The 18,641-nt window shown below is 41.7% G+C and overlaps 1 protein-coding gene across 8 annotated transcripts in view; it reads right to left on the reverse strand.

Annotated features, from left to right (window-relative positions):
• Positions 1-6,643, reverse strand: part of ADAMTSL3 (ADAMTS like 3) — a 562,343-nt gene extending 555,700 nt beyond the window's left edge. For 4 of the 8 annotated variants that reach the window (XM_072619342.1, XM_072619339.1, XM_072619316.1 and 1 more), the window contains exons 1-2: positions 4,474-4,711; positions 4,147-4,246 (exon numbers count right to left, since the gene is read on the reverse strand). In XM_072619342.1, coding sequence (XP_072475443.1) covers positions 4,147-4,246; positions 4,474-4,628 — 255 coding nt within the window. In that variant the 5' untranslated portion in view covers positions 4,629-4,711. Of the gene's footprint in view, positions 1-4,146; positions 4,247-4,473; positions 4,712-5,167; positions 5,258-5,942; positions 6,157-6,527 lie in introns of those variants that run through there. The other 4 variants (XM_072619328.1, XM_072619322.1, XM_072619353.1 and 1 more) reach the window with 3 other exon arrangements.
• Between the last annotated feature and the right edge of the window lie 11,998 nt (positions 6,644-18,641).

Here is an 18,641-nt window from a genome sequence, read left to right on the forward strand (position 1 = left end):
ATATCTCTATATCAAGGTCATGTATCCATTTTGGCCTCATCTTAGTAAATGGTGTAAGATATTTGTCTACGACCAATTTCCGCCAGACTGTTTTTCAGTTTTCCCAATGATTTTCACCAAATAATGAATTCTTATTCCAAAAACTTAAGTTTTTACACTTGTCAAACAGTTACTATAGTCATTTGCTGCTGTAAGTTGTATGTCTACTCTGTTCCACTGATCTACCTATTTTTTAGCTAGTACCAGATAGGTTTGATAATTACTGTCATATAATATAGTTTAAGATTGAGTACTCCTAAATCTCCTTCATTTACATTTTTATTAGTTCCTTTGATATCCTTGAGCTTTGATTTTTCCAAATGAATTCTGTTATTATTTTTTCTAACTCAATAATTTACATTTTCATGGATGGCATTGACTATATAAATTAGTTTGGGTAAAATTGTCATTTTGTCTTGTTGGTCCTTCCTATCCATGAACAATTAATATTTCTCCATTTATTTAAATCTAATTTTATTTGTAAAAAGTTTTTTATGATTTTGTTCATATAGTTTCTGGATTTGTTTTGGCAGGTATATTCCTAGGTATTTTATACTATCTAGGGTTATTTTAAATGCATATTCTCATGTAATGCAAACTCTAGTCGCTCATCTTTAATCTATCCTTCCCATAAACTATGCTTCTTATAACTGCCAGGTTCATCTTCTTTCTATACAGATCTATTCCTGTCCTTCTGCTCAAAAGTGTACAAAGGCTCCCCACTACCCACAAAAATAAAGCCCAAACTTCATAACCTGGCATTTAAGGTCCCCACACAACCTGCTGCCCCCTTACATCTCCAGTCTTATCTCATGCTAACAACTAAATTTGTAAAGTTTGTTTCAGCCAAACTAGACTATATTCACTGTCCCTAGTACATATCTATAACACTCCCACCCCCAAGCCTTTGCTCACAGTTACCTATAACTAGCATGCCTTCCCTATTATCACTGGATTATAAGTTCTATGACAGCAAAAACTGCATCACACATGAAAGGTTCTCTATTGAATTTATCACACAGTTTTCTCTCCACAGAGTAAAAGTTTATTCAGTGTCTATTGAATTGAATTGAATTTCTGCCTTTTGAAATTCTCCTCATAATTTGAAGTCTACTCAGTAAAGCTTTCCCATCTCCTCCTCCTTGCCTTCCCTCCTGCCATTTAAGAATAATCTCTCCTACCCTGGACTCACACTGTGTCTCTCATTCCTATATAATCTATTCTGCATTTACAGATACTGTCTTCTTTACTGTAAAATTATTTTTTAGTTACTGGATTGCTTACTCACTAAGTCCATGTGTACTCTATGGCTCTGTCCTGAGAATCTCTTCTCACTCTAAATTTTATTCCATGGTGATCTTGATAGCTTTCATGGCTTGAATCATCTCTCTGCATAATTCTCCAACTCTCTCCATATAGATATAAAAATATACATACATATGCATGTCTATATATCTATATGTGTAAGTATGCATATATGTATATATATGCACATAAATGTATGCAGATATATATGTATATTGTGTTATGTACATGTCTATTTCTCATCATTTCTCTGAACTTCAGTCCCTACATGCTCACCTTCTGTACTCAATGTCAATATCATTTCTTGAATGCTCCATTCCTATCTCAAATTCAATTTGTCTAAATGTGAACATTGATTATCTTTCGCCTCTAAACCTGCACCTTCTTCAAACTTCCCTATTTTGTTGATAACGTCACCATTCTCCTCACTACCAAGAATCATAACCTCAGCTGTCCTTGAATCTTTCGTCTCCTTCACCTCCTCCCACTCACCCAGCTGCCAAATCATTTTTGATTTTGAAACTCAGCCCATGCTCTATGTACACCTATGCCCCCAGTAGTAGGAAGTCACGTTAAGACATTTCCATTTTTGTCTGTGAATCAACTTCTCCCCTCCACTTGCCCCTACCACACTACTTTCTACAGAATTTAACTGCGATGAATATTGAATTTTTGTTTACGTGTTTTATTTCCCTTACGAGACAAGGAAGCTTGCAAGACAAGCTTCTTGAGGGACAGAAGCCCTATCTTTATTACTCTTGTATCTCCCAAAGGGCCCAGCAGTTTCTTACATAGTTGGCCCTAATTTACAGAATAGAACACAACAGAACTGAAAGCAAGAAGAGACTTCAGAAATGGTATATAATCCATACCTTTGATTTTACAGTTAAAGAAACTAAGATCCATGTAATTAAGTAATTTGCCTGTTTGTGGCAAAGTTCAGACTGGAACATACGTCTCTTGAAAAGCACACCAATTTGTTTTTTTCTTATGTAATCCAATTTCTTCAGTAAACAGACTCTAGGGATTACCTTCCAATGTTCTGATTGCTTTAACTATAGCTATACTGTTTCTTTCCTTTTAACTTTTTGTACTCTGGCCTCTCCTTTCTCCACTCCTTAATTGATCATTGAAATTTCCTAAAGACCTGTCCTCAATCCTTCATATACAAATATGTGCACATATATGTACACACACACACACACATATATATATATATATACATATATGCATATATACTGTCTTTCTGGGTGGTCACATCAGTTCCCAAACTTTGATCATCATATTCAGGTGAATAGATGACTCCTAAAGTATTAAGCACTTGCCTTCTATCAGACACTATGCTGCGCACTGAGGATACAGAGACTAAACAGACTCTGCCTTAGAGGAACTTACACAATAATAAAAATATTTAGCCTGTGTACGGAGGTTTGCAAAGTGCTACAGAATATATAAAAATTAGATACACAGTGATGGGAGGGCATCAACAGTGGATTTCTTAAAGCAAGTGATACAGGAGCTGAACTTCAAAAGGAGTTAGGAGTTACAAGAAATAAAGATGAGGAGGAAGATGATTCTAGGCTTCTGAGACAGCCTCTGCAAAGTTATCAAGGAAAGAGTTAGAATGTCATGTGAAAATAATGGCAAGTAGGCCAATCTGGCTGAAAAATAAGAGTATATGAAGTGGATGTGTAATCAGCCTAGACATGCAGAATTCTTTAAGGAAATGGGGAGCCACCAAAGCTTCTTTTGCCAAGGTCTAACCTGGCCTGAGCTGGAGAAGGAAATGGCAAACCACTCCGGTATCTTTACCAAGAAAACCCAGAATGCAGTTACAAAGAGTCTGACAGGATAGAAAACAACTGAACAACAACAATGAAAACCTGGTCAGACCTGAAGACTATCCATTTGGCAAATGGGAGAAGGATGAATTATAGATAGTTACCAAATCTGTCTCCCTAGCCCCAGTCTCTTTCCAGCCTGTTTTCCATCTGTCGACTGTCTCCTGCAGATACTGTAAGCCTAATAAGTTTAAAATATAACGCAACATCTCACTGTCAATACCTTGTTTCTGTCTTGATTTACCCATCTTAGTCAATTATAACACCATCTTTCCTTATTTTTACCTTTGGTGACAACTATAACTATTCCCTCTCCTTCATCTCAACATCTAGTCACAGAATACTGTTGTTTTCTATTTCAACAATACAACTTGGCACCTGTCCACTCCTGAGTTTCCCCACTCTCACCTTTAGACATCTATGCCTGGAATGCTTTCCATTTTACACCTTTAGGCTTCCGAGTTTAGGAGATTTACAGCTGAAATGAGCTTTCAAAATAGTTAATACAAATCCTTCATTTTATAGATGAGGCCCAGGAAACTAAAATAACTTGCTAAAGATTAAGCAACTAACAAATTTCTCTCTTTTCTACTACATCAATTTGTCGGTTCTATTTCAAATCAGTTGTTTATAAGTTTATCTCCTCTACTAGATTTAGTGTTTTTCTAACACCTACCATAGTATCTTACACAATTCACTGTTTCCCAAGTGCATGGATGAATAACAGATTTCTACTCTATCTCCAGAGCATAGTCTATCCTACCTAGAAACTGAAACAGGGTCTGTTTAAAGCCCACTTTTTCAGAAGGAAAAGTTTGCTGTTTTTATGACTAGAAATACCAACCGGCATCATTAGGGGATCCTTTTTTCTTTAAAATAAGTAACAATGCGGAAGGTTTGGAGACGTTATTGTTTAATCATGGAACTACGAGTTACCTGAGCACAGCCTGGTGCCACCTACCTGTAAGCGGGTACAGAAGAGAATGGCAATCCAGATGCCCATCCACCAGAAAGTCTTCGGCAGGACCATGGCTCCTGATCTCAGAGAGCTTGACTTCCGCCTGTCAGAGAGAGCAACGGTTTCAAATGAATGCTCCTACTCTACTGTCCCTCACCCCTCTGGAGGCTTGGTGACTCAGCCAGACTTGGCCAAGGGATAGGGCATTGGACTCGGGGCAACCCAAACACGAGAAAGCTTTGTGCTGGCCGAGAAGCGGACTCGGGCACAACGCGCCGTGATCAGTGCTCGGGATGAGGTATTTCCAATTAGGAAAAAGAAGTCGTGCACCTGGCCAAAGCGCCAAGGAGTAAGGAAGGGCAGTACGTATCCAGCGTGTGCATATGTGTACGGGAGGAGGTACGTCTTTGGCAGCTTGGCGGTGCGCTCGTGCGTGTCTGAGTGAAGAACTGCCGCACCCAGCGCCCCACCTCGCCCGTCCCCATTCGGCGGGGTGGGGCCGCGAGGCGCCTTGCCCCGGGGGCCAGCCTCAGGAACCGCCGGAGCCCGACTCGCTCCAAGGCTCCAATCCTCCAAATCCCGGAGCGCAAGCCGGATGCCAGATATCTTGGGACGCCCCCGCCAAGGTTTGGCTCGTGCCCGCCCAAAGGCTCCCTGGTGGAGGTTCCACATGGAACCCGTCCAGAAACAGAGCGAGGAGTCCAGAGAAGCCAGTCCTCCTGGAGCTACCCAGGAACAGACGCAGGGTCCGGCCCGTTGCCACCACGGGATTCTTGGCAAACCCGGAAGTCCCAGAAGAAGAGGCACCTCTCCCTCCTGTCTCCCCCGTCCCGAGACCCTGCACCTGTACGTCGGCCCATGCCAACCTAAGGACTCCCCCGAGACCCGCGCGCCTACAGGTACTCGGAAACTGGGAGGTCGCCAAAGCCACCCCAACTTTTTCCTCCGCCCTGGAGTTGTGCCTGGGCTAGGAGACCCTGAATTTCAGACAACCGGGAGTTGGAGAAGAGAGTGGGCAGCTTACGGGTGGGTGTCTTTTTGCATATTTTCCTCTCGGTTTCAGGAAATAGGCGAAGGATGACGTTGAGAAAGTGGAGTGTGGTAATGGCCCGTGGTCCTTCCTAACTTCTGTTTCGTGGAGCTGGGAAGTGCAGCGCCCCCGCCGATGCAGAGCCGCTCTGTCCGTGGGTGGATGGAGGGCTTCGCGCTCATCTGGAGAAGGCATTAACGGGACCCGACCTAATGCGATCCGCAAATGTGCTGCTTCTTCCGACCTGTCGCGACTTCTCTGCGCCAGCGCCCCGCCGAAGGGATGCAGAGGCCCCGGAACGCTCCCCCTTATTCCGTGCCCTCCCCTGGTCTAGTGGCCTACAGACCCAGCAAGTGGCTCGTCACCCGCGTCCCCATCCCCCTTCACACACACGCATTCACTCAATCCCCGTAACTGCGCCCCAGTTTTTCCGAACCTGCACCCCCCCCACACACACACACACCCTTTCCTCTGCAGAAAGCCAACGGAGCCCGCAGGGTGACAGTTCTGTGTACCCTCCCTCGGGATCGCTCGGCTGGGTCCGTCCCTCTTCGATTCATGTCATAAGTGGGGCATGCTGTCCCCCTCCGATAGTGCCAGTATCGGTCCCCTAACGTGCTGCCAATGGATGAGAACTTCTGTTCCGCCTGGCTCCTTCTAGCCCGCCGCTCAGCGAGCTCTGGCTTCTCTGCCTTAGTGCCATCAGAATCCGAAGCCTTCGCTCCACTCCCAGGCGGGCTCCCTTGTGCCCCGTCTTCCATGTACCCACCTTGCACCGATGACCTGGACTCTGTCTCCTCCACGCAAAGACCGCTCCAACTCGGCTCGAGGCTCCGAAGAGAGCAGTTGCGATCCCGTCACCAGCACTGGGAATGATGCCTTCTCATTCGGAGCCCAGGGAAGCATGACCTTACTGCACGTCGGCTTCCAACCCGCGGCGTCGCAGCCGCCAAGATGTTAAATGGTGCTGGAGCCGAGGCTGCCCCACCTCTCCATTCCATCCCCCCCCCCCCCCCAACCCCCGCCCTCCCCTCCTATCCCCACTCCTGGGACTGCCCCGGCGCGGAGCGCTTGCGGGAGCCAGACTCGGGAGAGCGCGCGCGCCGCCACCTGTAGCACCGGAGCAAGTGCACTGGACCACGCGCCCCACCCCCACGGAAGACCTCCCCCCCACCTCCCAGTTGCCCACTGCCCCAGGATGAAGCTTAGTCCCCCAAGACGACTTCCCATAACCGAGGTATCTCTCCTTGCATCACACAGCCACTTACAGGGGCAAACACGCCAAGAGCTAGAGAAAAGTGTCCAGGGGCCCTGCTTTCCCTAGGGGCAGGTGATGGCTCAGTGAGTAAGATACCTTAGGCTAGGAGACTTGGTCAGAATCCTCCTAGCCCGCGTTTGTTGGAAGTCACTCCCTGCCCAATGCCTCCTGCCAGGTGTCGTGCCAAAGGCAGGCAGGGACTGCAGCCCCGGGCGTGTTATGGTGGAAATGCTGCGGCGTTACAAACGTAACCAGCATGCGAGGGAAGGGTGGGGGAGAGGAATATATTGCAAAACAAACTCAGAGCTTTTGCTTCATTCAGGGCAAGGTAGTCTGGAATAATAAACCCAGAGATCAAAACATACTCAAGTACCGCACAGAGGTTTAATAGATAGTTTTACCTTTAACATCTGTCTTGTGCCTGTAAAACTTTAGAGCTCTAAGCCGTGGTATAATATCCAAAACAGCAAAAACCCTAGCGGCTAACTTTTTATCCAGCTTCTTGGCTGTGATGGGCACAGACTATTAAAATACCTTTACCTTCACCTCGTCCTTCTCATTGAAAGCCTGGAGGACACATGCACTGAGTACATGAAATCGACAAGGACAGTAGAACTCCTTGCTGTTGTACGTGTGCCATGGACACTGAAAGTAGGAACTAAACATAACCGATGAAGGGCTTGCTAAAATATGCTGAGTTGGAAACTTTTCCAAATTGCTCACACTTCCGCGAGGGCACGAAGCCTCCCCATTAGCTAGAACTGAGCACCCCCTAGTGGAACAAATGCTCCTAACTGGGCTGCAATATGGACGAGCTCGAGTCCTGGAGTTTGGCTGAGGAGTCCGCTTGCGACGTGGACCGGATAAACAAGGTAAGGATTTAAACCGAGTCTGGGATTCTTTGCCAGATGTTGTGAAGGTTTTTCATTTGTTAATTGTGTGTTTACATTACTAAGAGGCAGGGTGGGTAGGTGGATGGGGAGCCGGCTTTAGAGTCAGGAAGGCCTCGGTTTAAATTCCTCCCCTGATTATCTTGGCTTTCTCCCCTAGGCAAGTTTCTTAATTTCTCCATGCCCGAAGCAACTCTCTAAAAAAGACTTAAGTTGAAAAGAAACTGATAGGGGAAGTGAGTTCACCATACCCAAGAAATCACAAATACAGCCTCTGTTTCTGTATTTACTTTGGAAGTTTTTGTTTATTTCTGAGTGTCAATGAGTCAACAGGCTTTTATTAAGTATCTATCCTGTGCCAGGTGCCGTTTTCTTTCCCGTGCCTTAACTCAATCTTCTCCTCTAGGCATCCGACTGTGGGCTGACCCAATTACAAGAGAATGAGAGAAATCGCCACTCTCTCCAAGCTGAAAAAAGCAAAGCTAAACAAAAGGATGGGGAGGGAGCAGAACACAAGGTATGTATGGGGAATGCCAAATAAACAGCTTGTGTAGCAAGGGATAAAGGAATAGAAGGGCAGGTTAATAGCTGTGTCAGGATGTGCACCAGTACATCGCACTATTTAACTGTACTTCTCACTAGTGGAACTGCTGTTATCTCTATGAAACAGGTAAGTGGAGATTATTTTGGCCAGGCTTATATTAGGCAACAGAGAACATGGAGGAAGCTTTTCTCAGAAGAGCCTGGGGGCACTACACAATGGCTCCAGCTTGTTGATTTTGGAATTATAAGGACCTGGGTTCCCAAAATCCTGCCTCCTTACTAAGTGACTTTGGACAAGTCACTGCCTCCCAGAGCCTGTTTCCTCATCACTATGAAGAGAATAGTACCACCTGCTTAACAGGATCAAATAAGATAATAGAAACACTAATGACAGAAATTTATGCCTCGCAGACTCCTAGGGAAAGGAGAATTAAGTGAACTACTTGTGAGGTTGGAATAATTTCTTTGAAAATAAAAGTATAACCCAAGAAAAATCTGTTTCTTTATCCACCTCCCTCCTCTCCAACTTAAAAAACAAACAAGACTTAAAGGTGTTTGAAAGGGCTTTATTCATGATTAAAAACGTGTTTCCAGAGGGAAAATGATCCCTGTAGAGAGAAAGCTTACAAACTCACAAGAGTAATATGATTGTTAAACTAATAAGCAAATAGAAGAGAGGTGGTGGAGTAGTTACTAGAAAGAAACAAAAAAAGGTCCAACTAAAGTATCCTGGTTTTTTTTTTGTGCCCAATGAAAGGGAAAAAAAAATAATTCTTTGTCGTTTAAAGAGAAAAGCCTTCAACTATCTAGAAAACTCAGCCTTCCCAAATGACTCATTTCCCCAAGTGTTTCTGGCGGACTGGGGTTTGACTGTTGTGTTACATAATTCGCAGCAGTAGAAAGGAAAAGATACCATATACAGAAGGGATCCTGTTGGGATAAACATCGCACTGTCTTACATGGGCCTTCAGTTCAAAAACAAGGTTTAAAATAAATTTTATCCCATTCCTCTTTTGCATGTCACTCAATTTGGCCCATAAAATGAAGCTAGTCTGTTTAGTCTGTCTTCCTACTTGTTTCTTATGCCCTCAATGTTGCAATATTTGGGTTGGAAGCACCACAAAGGCATACTTGAAAAGTGTGTTTTCAAATTTTAATTCAATAAAAACATTTCTATGCATTACCGTTTTAAAACACTCAGCTCTGGCACTTGAAATAGCTGATGGTCAATAAAGCATTTTTATTCCTTATTTACAAAGAGAGACATAATGCACATGACCCGTTAGCTTGCTTACTTCCAGGAACCTGAATTCACACTTAGTAATCTTTTTTTCACTCCCAAGCAGTATTCCATCCCCCAAGTAGGGGATGGAACAATCCGAAGCCATTATCAGAAACTTCTAAGTGGGCTGTGGGGAATCACCACACATTTTCTCACAAATCCTCACAGAATGGCAAGCAGGAAAAAAATGAGAGCCTACTACTCAAAGAGTGACACATAGAGATTCTGAACATATAAGGGTGTATTAAGGTATATTCTTTACAATTCTTTACAATATGGAAAAAGGTGCTTTTGCTGGCAAGTTATATTATTTCCAAATGAGGATATAGATTTGGACTGAAAAACAAACTCCCCAAATCTGAGAACACAAAGAGATCTGCACAAACCTGTGATTTCATCAGTGCAGATACTTTTCTACTCATAAAGATCCAGAACTTGTCTGTCACTTAAAGGAGCTGCTCAGGACAGTGTGAGGCTCGGTCACAGAGTTAAGTATGTCTCAGAGGAAAGTCTTGAAGGAAAGCCTCCTTGATTCCAAGGATTTATCAACTATACCATACTTCCTCAAGTACATGATACACATGTATTTAAGCGTGCTGTGGGCAAAATGTTTTCCACTTTGGATTCTAAGAGCCAAATTTGCAGGTATTATTAGAATACGAATAGAAACCATTCCGTGATACCACAGACCTTAGAATGGAAAACATGTTTGTTTGTTCCATTAAAAAAGATATTTGAATTATATTACTTTTATTTTTAAAAATTGGTGTGCAAAAACAGGTAAACAGTAGCCTAGGATAAGTAAACAATTTTGATGTTTTTATTTGAGCATTTAAATTAACTGTTTAACCAAGATCTAGATTCTTGGTATCTTTTCCATGCTTTTCACTTTGGACACCATCATGATCTCCAGGGGTTTACAGTTCTAGTAAGTCTCATCAAAAGTTTGTAATTTTCAAACCAAGGGGAAGATCACTTCCAGTACTGTAAACTATTAGCAGTAATAATGATGATGACTGGCATTTTTGTATTATTTTGCTTTAGCAAAGTACTTTACATACATTATCTCCTGGAAACTCATAGCAAACTTTTGAGGTATTAATTTTTTTAATTTACAGATGTGGAAACTGAGGCTCAGAGAGGTGTGGTGACTTTGACACAGTTAATGTCAGAGGTGGTACTGGAACCTTTGTCTTGATTACAGGACCCAGTGCTTCACCATTTTAGGATGCCAAACCACCTCTCAAACACCTATCCTGTACACAAGGCAAAAGGGAGAAAATATACCAAAATAATCAGAGGGAGACAGAAAGGCTCTGAGGCTGAGACTATTAGGAACAATGGGTCACAGAGACATGCAAGAAAATCAGGATTTAGGGAGCCACATTAAGGTTCAGAATTGAAAGGTAGGATCCTGGCTAGATTCAGCAGGCGGCCAAAGATGAGCAGAGGTCCATAACTCAGACAAGTCAAACAGGAGGCAGGGAGCCTGAAGTATGAGAAACCCATAGATGCTTAATAAATGCTTGTGTGGATTGATTGGTACAAGGACAAAACTACGTGACTATACTACTCGTTGATCTCAAAAGGGGAGGAGCAGGGGCAGCCAGTAGATAATTAATTTTTAGAAAACTTTAAAAAAATGAAATCAAGCTGAGTGCCAGAACATCTAGAACGTGAGTCATTGGCTCTCCACCCTTCCTACAGAGTGCATAACAGTGAATAAAAATAAACTTCTTTAGATTTCAAAACCATGGAATCATTAACACAAATATTCGTCAAATATTACCTATGGAATCAAACTCTGGAACTTAAAATATTCTACTTGTGCATAATTTCCATTTACTGGGCTGCTTTTTATGGACTAAAGTGATTTCCAGAGTCTTTATATATAATCCACTGGAATTTATCATAAAGATATGCAAACAGTCTCAGAATAATGAAAGTAAAAAGTAAAGAAAAACTTCTTAAAGTAAGCTCATATTACTATAATTTAACAAAACTTAATTACACTAACACTTATTTTTGAAAAATATTTACATAGTTTACATATAATACATATACATATAATTACATATTATAGTTACATATAATTAACCTAAGTTCCTTTACTTTTCAGGTTTTGCTATTTTGAAAAGTACTGATATCTTTGCTATTTTAAGACCAATAGGATAGTATTAAAAATAAATAAATAAATCTGAATGTTTTATCATTAAAAAAAAAAACCAGCACAGGCAAGCAGAGATTGTACAGGGTTTCCATGCAGTGAGGCTTCCATTTAGGAGATAATGTAGGATGTCTGACAGCTTTGTTCCAATCAGTCATCAGCATTTATTAAGCATCTATTATGTGCAAAGCCCTATTCTAGGAGTTGAGGATGCAGAGAAAAGTGAAACAATGCTTGCTCTCCAGGAACTTACATTCTATAGAGGAAGACAGAAATATAAGGGTACATGAAATTTAAAAAATAAGTACTAAATTTTTTGAAGGAAAGGACATTAGCAGCTGGGGGGTGAAGGGACTCAGGAAAGACTTCATGAAGAAGGTATCACTTGGGCAGTTTTAAAAGACACAAGAACTCTCAGAAATGGAGGTGAGGTGGAAATGCATTCTAGGCATGGGGGTCAGTCTGTACCCCTGGAAATCAACATGCTGTGGACCTCTCCTCACCAGGAGGCACACTAGGGGTCACTACAGCCCATGGACTTCCTTTTTCTCTGAGTAGATGAAGGTCAGGCAGATGACCCCCTCTCTCTATGTTACTGAACCCAAGATTGGGTTCATTTGTGTCACCATTGCCTCCCATCTTCTTTTTCCCCTTCCCTTAAAAAAAAAAAAAACAGCAAAAACTTTATATTCCAAGTGAACGCATTCCTAATTATGGCTCAGGGAGAGATGGAGATTATAGTCATTTAAAAAGTGCAACATATTCTCCCTCAATGATCCAAGAATCTTACCTATGACCTTCCTTCACCACCTAATACATCAATTTAGAAGTATGTTTTGTCTCTCCTTTTGAATATATTGTAGCAGCCTTATTGCAATAATTAAAGTAGTCAAAGTGGTGATGTTTCTAGGAGGAAAGCACAGCAATTTTATCTTAAAACTGACCATTTCTACTTGGGATGCTTCCTCCCCCTCCAGTTCTACACTGAGACAAGCATCAAGTGGTAGTAGCCTTGGATTTTTCAAGGCTATGGTAGCTGGATGTGAGCTCAGACTCCAAGTAGAGTCTTCATGAGGATCTGTGTATCTGCCATTTCAGGACTAGTTAAAAAACAAACCCAAAAAACCCCCAGATCACTGCATTGCAAATACATAAATATGGAGGGCAGGGCAGAGAGCAAGGGGTGAAGATGGGCTGTGATCAACTTTGGTGATCATGAAATAACAGGCCTTTGGACTTGAATTTTTATGAAAATTTAAGATGCCCCTTTTCTCTTGTCTTTTTGTTACCTTCCAAGATGTTGTCCAAATTTTGATTTTGGGTTGTTGGGTTTGTTTTTTTTGGTGGGGAGAGATAGTTGCATGTTAGGCCAATTGAGGTCCTTAGAGAAGCCTACAATAATTCCTAGATTCTTTAGTTTCCTAAGGTCACCTAGAGCCCATCATCTTGCAAATGCGGTTTATTTTTTCCCCCAAAATGCATTACCTCATTCTCATAGGATCATAAGATTTTTGACAGGTAATGGGTCCTCTTCAGAGATCACCTTGTCCAACTCACTGAACTCAAAGAGGTGAGGTTCAGAGACTTGGTGACCTACCCATGGTCATTAGAGGTGATGGGTTCCCTTTCCCTTTGAGATCTTCTGGCAGTCTTGGGTATGCTACAGTGAAGATTCCTTCTGGGTATAGGTTGGACTAAGTAGGCTCTCAGATCTCTTTCAACTCTCAAATTCTGTGTGTGTGATATAGTGTCAGAAGCAGGGTTCAGTCTCAGATCTACCTCCAAATCCTCCGTACCATACTACATTTATCCATACTGAAATTCCTCTACTCTTTGCCTACTCACATTACCTGGTGAGATCATCCTGCAGTATATCTTCATTAACTTCACATTTCACTACCCAAGAGACTTTAGCCATTCATCTGGAAAAGTAGATATTGGACTGTTCAATCTCACTTTCATATTATTTATAAAAATATTAAATATCATAGTTACATGAACAACAAATCCAGAAATGACTGTTTATAACATTCATATGATAACTATAGATTTTAGCATGGGAATCAGAGACCATTTGGTCCAGGGGTGCTTAACCACTTTTGTGTCATGGGCCCCCTTGGCAATCTGGTGAAGCCTAGACACCCTTTCTCTAGAATAAAGTTTTTAAATGCATAAAATAAAATGCCTAAGTTTACAAAGGAAAGTGATCATATTGAAATACATATTTCAAAATATATCTTAAAAAATAAATTCATGGGGGGGGGAGCCAAGATGGCAAAGTAGAAAGATACACATATGCTAGCTCCAAACCCACAGCCCATAAAATACCTGTAAAGAAGAACTCTCAACAAATTCTGGAGCAGCAAAAGCCACAGAACAACTGAGCGGAGGAGATTTCTGTTCCAGAGAGACCTGAAAAACTGACCTGAAAGGTCCATCACCCACTGGACCTGGAGCAGAGCCCAGCCCTGCCTTGGCCACTGGGCACTGAGAGGAGCAGATCTGACCAGGCTTCAGGGACAGAATCTCCAGTGTGTGCAGGTCCCTCCACCCACAGGAGCTAGAGGTCAGTGAGAGAGTCTCTTTGGCTCACCGGGAGGGGAGTGGGGTGTCTCCATGGCTTGGCCCCTCGGGAGGCAGTAGAGGAGGCGGCAGCAGACAGGGGCTCCCCAAGCAGGCAGGAGCCGGGATTCATTGTTGAAGGTCTTCGCATAAACCCCCTGAGGGAACTGAGCCCTGAGTGGTGGCCCTGCCCCCACCTGAGCACCTGAACTTAATCTCACACTGAATAGCAGCCCCACCCCCACCAAAAGCCCTGAGGCTGGGAAGCAGCATTTGAATCTCAGACCCCAAGCACTAGCTGGGTGGATCTGGTGGCAAGGTGGGTGTGGAAAGGAAACTCACAAGTCAAGTAACTGGCTGGGAAAATGCCCAGAAAAGGGAAAAAAAATAAGACCATAAAAGGTTACTTTCTTGGTGAACAGATATCTCTTCCCATCCTTTCTGATGAGGAAGAACAATGCTTACCATCAGGGAAAGATATAGAATTCAAGGCTTCTGTATCCCAAACATCCAAAATAAATATTCAGTGGGCTCAGGCCATGGAAGAGCTCAAAAAGGATTTTGAAAATTAAGTTAGAGAGGTGCAGGAAAAACTAGGAAGAGAAATGAGATGCAGGAAAAGCATGAAAAGCAGGTCAACACTTTGCTAAAGGAGACCTGAAAAAATGCTGAAGAAAATAACACCTTGAAAAATAGGCTAACTCAATTGGCAAAAGTGGTTCAAAAAGCCAATGAGGAGAAGAGTGCTTTCAAAAGCAGAATTAAATGGAAAAATGGAAAATGAGGTTCAAAAGCTCACTGAAGAAAATAGTTCTTCAAAAATTAGAATGGAACAGATGGAGGCTAATGACTTTATGAGAAACCAAGAAATCACAAAACCAAAAGAATGAAAAAATGGAAGATAATGTGAAATATCTCACTGGAAAAACAACTGACCTGGAAAATAGATCCAGGAGAGACAATTTAAAAATTTTGGGACTACCTGAAAGCCATGATCAAAAAAAGAGCCTAGACATCATCTTTCATGAAATTATCAAGGAAAACTGCCCTGACATTCTAGAACCAGAGGGCAAAATAAGTATTCAAAGAATCCACCAATCACCGCCTGAAAGAGATCCAAAAAGAGAAACTCCTAGGAACATTGTGGCCAAATTCTAGAGTTCTCTGGTCAAGGAGAAAATATTGCAAGCAGCTAGAAAGAAACAATTCAAGTATTGTGGAAATACAATCAGGATAACACAAGATCTAGCAGCTTCTACACTAAGGGATCGAAGGGCATGGAATATGATATTCCAGAAGTCAAAGGAACTAGGACTAAAACCAAGAATCACCTACCCAGCAAAACTGAATATAATACTTCAAGGGAAAAAATGGTCTTTCAATTAAATAGAGGACTTTCAAGCATTCTTAATGAAAAAACCAGAGCTGAAAAGAAAATTTGACTTTCAAACACAAGAATGAAAAGAAGCATGAAAAGGTAAACAGCAAAGAGAAGTCATAAGGAACTTTAGTAAAGTTGAACTGTTTACATTCCTACATGGAAAGATAACATTTGTAACTCTTGAAACTTTTCAGTATCTGGGTAGTTGGTGGGATTACACACACACACACACACACACACACACACACACACACAGAGCACAGAGCACAGAGCACAGAGTGAATGGAATAGGATGGGATCATATCTTAAAAAAATGAAATTAAGTGGTGAGAGAGAAATATATTGGGAGAAGAAAGGGAGAAATGGATTGGGGCAAATTATCTCTCATAAAAGAGGCAGGCAAAAGACTTTTTAGTGGAGGGAAAAAGAGGGGAGGTGAGAGAAAAACATGAAGTCTACTCTCATCACATTCCACTAAAGGAAGGAATAAAATGCACACTCATTTTGGTATGAAAACCTATCTTACAATACAGGAAAGTGGGGGAGAAGGGGATAAGCCGGGGCAGGGGGGAGGATGGAAGGGAGGGCAATGGGAGGAGGGAGCAATTTGAAGTCAACACTCTTGAGGTGGGACAGGATCAAAAGAGAGAATAGAAGCAATGGGGGGCAGGATAGGATGGAGGGAAATATAGTTAGTCTTACACAATACGACTATCATGGAAGTCATTTGCAAAACTACACAGATATGGCCTATGTTGAATTGCTTGCCTTCCCAAAGGGAATGGGTGGGGAGGGAGGGATGAGGAGAAGTTGGAACTCAAAAGTTTTAGGAACAACTGTCGAGTACTGTTCTTGCTACCAGGAAATAAGAAATACAGTTAATGGGGTTTAGAAAGTTATCTGGCCTACAGGACAAAGGAGAAGATGGGGACAAGGGAAGGGAGGGATGTTAGAAGAGAGGGCAGATTGGTGATAGTGGCGATTACAATGCTTGGCGTTTTGGGGTGGGGGGAGGGGACAAATGGGGAGAAAATTTGGAACCCAAAATTTTGTGGAAATGAATGTTAAAAGTTAAATAAATAAATTTTAAAAATAAATAAATTCATGGAATTTATGCAATTTAGTCCCACCCATCCATTTTACAGATGGGGAAGAGACCCACGGAGTTCAACTGGCTTACTTCAGATAGTGGCAAAGCTGGTACTAGAAACTGGGCCACCTTCCTCCTGGTATGGCATTTTTATTATACCATATTAAAGATGAAGAGTTTTGTTTTTTTTGAGGTTTTCAATTTGAAGTTACTGGAATAAAAATTTCATTCTCATCTAGTGAAAATTCATCTACCTTTTCTAAGTAACAAATTCTTTCTTTAACCATTTCTGGGTCTGATGTTCCTGCAATCACATGGAGCAATGGAGAAGCATTTCAGTCATTTTTTACTTATTCATGTGGTTGGGTGCTGATGCTTAACGTTATAAAGAGGGTACCAATGTAGACACTCTTCTAGATTAAAAATATATCAGGAAATATTTCATTATTTGGACTCCTTTTGCCTGTACTGACAACTACTTCTTTTACCAATCAATTTTTCTCTCTTGCAGTACAGAATATAACCAGTTCAAGAAGACAAGTTTAAATATTCAAGCATGGGAAAGTCCCCTGTAGTCTTGCTCTGCTTCCAGAAGATGCAGGCTGGTTTGAGACAGTTCACATGAAACCTTCAAGATTCAAGCATCTTAAGTTTGAACGTAACCTGATTTGAGCATCTCATTTCAAAGAAATTAAGGCATTTTTGGAAGTGTGAAGCTGAAGGCAGTCCATTTCCTTGTTATTCCACAGCATTACTGCTGTGGCTTCCATTACGTACACTTGTAGCCATCTGTCTCACACCACCCGCAAATGTGGAAATGTCTAGGTGTGGGAAGAAGTCGACAGTTGGCAGTGCCAGAGCTGAAAGCTGCGCTGGAAAGAAAAAAAGTAGTATTTCCCCAAATTTTTGGGTGGTTAGCTAGCAACTAGATGGCATAGGGAACAGATAGGTAACCAAGACAGGCAGTGAAGCTTCATGAATTGTAGCAGCTTGGGCATAAAAATCTAAATGAATGTTTAATACATCCTAAGAAGACTAATGCTTTTTCCTTCCGTAGGCTTTTCTCTTGATTATTTCTTCCCCTCTTAAAAACAAGAAGGTACAAGTTTACTTCATTTTTCTGGAAGGTAAATTAAATCATCATTGCATCATTCTCGTGCATCTTCCTGAATCTGTTTGCAGTTTCCCTCTCCCTGTCATAGTTTTTTATGCCTTTTACATTTGGTTTGTCTTTAGAGTTTGCAGTATCTTTTTTCATTTATATTTAACTTATTTGATGCTCCCCAAAACCCTATTAGATAGGCAGAGAGGGTACATACCAAGATTTACCGAACAGAGAAGTGGAAGGGGCCACAGAGATGTTAGATCTCTCAAACTGCAGTCCAGCAGGGCCAGTGACTTGCCCATGATCACAGGAGCAGAGCCAAGATCTCCAAGTTTAGGTTTCATAATTCCAGCTTGAGTGCTCTTTCTACTACATTCCTCCAGTCTCTCAACACTTCAATTTATCTGACACATAGGGTTCTTACCATTTTTGATTGTTGCTTCATTCCCTTTGGCAATCTGATGAAACTAATGGACTACTTCTCAGAATAATTTTTTAATATAAACTATATTGGATTACAAAGGAAACCATCACTGAAATAGTTATCAAAATGTTAAACAAAAAAATCATGGATGGTCTGAAATTTATTCAAGGATTGCAGGTTAGGAACTTCTGATCAAAAATGTTGTTTTAATCATGCCCCATCCTGGTAGAAACCCAAATGGATTCCTAACTGCTTCTTGCTTTGTAAGTACTCTTTGGATTGGACCTCCAGACCTCCATGAACTGGGTCCCTTCCTCAGCTTCCTTAACTCCAAAACCTTTACCTCCCCTTAAAACAATGCCTGAATCCTCAATTTTCATGAAGCACATCTTTTGTACTTCTTCCCTACTTTAATCTTTAGGCCATGAGTTTGCCTCTCTGTGCTAAGCCCCAACCGTGCCTAACCTTCAAATCTGTGCTGAAGATACCCCTCTGCTTATGAAGCTTTCCCCTGTAAACTACATCTGCACCAAATTATTTGATTCACTCCATTACTTCTGTGCCCATTCAATACCCAGTTCTGAATGCCTCAATTGGAAGCCTTTCCCCAGCTCACTCACTGTGAAGTAGAAAGAAAAAGTTATAACTGGATTAAGTAGGTAAAGGGTGACTTAAAAAATAAAAAGACCCACAGTCATTTCCAAAACCACTTTGAACTGCAAAGGAAAATCACTTAAAAGCATTTACATAAATGAAGAAAAGGCAC

This window comes from Notamacropus eugenii, chromosome 1 (genome assembly GCF_028372415.1).
Source record: "Notamacropus eugenii isolate mMacEug1 chromosome 1, mMacEug1.pri_v2, whole genome shotgun sequence".
In the NCBI taxonomy this organism is placed as follows: Eukaryota; Metazoa; Chordata; class Mammalia; order Diprotodontia; family Macropodidae; genus Notamacropus; species Notamacropus eugenii.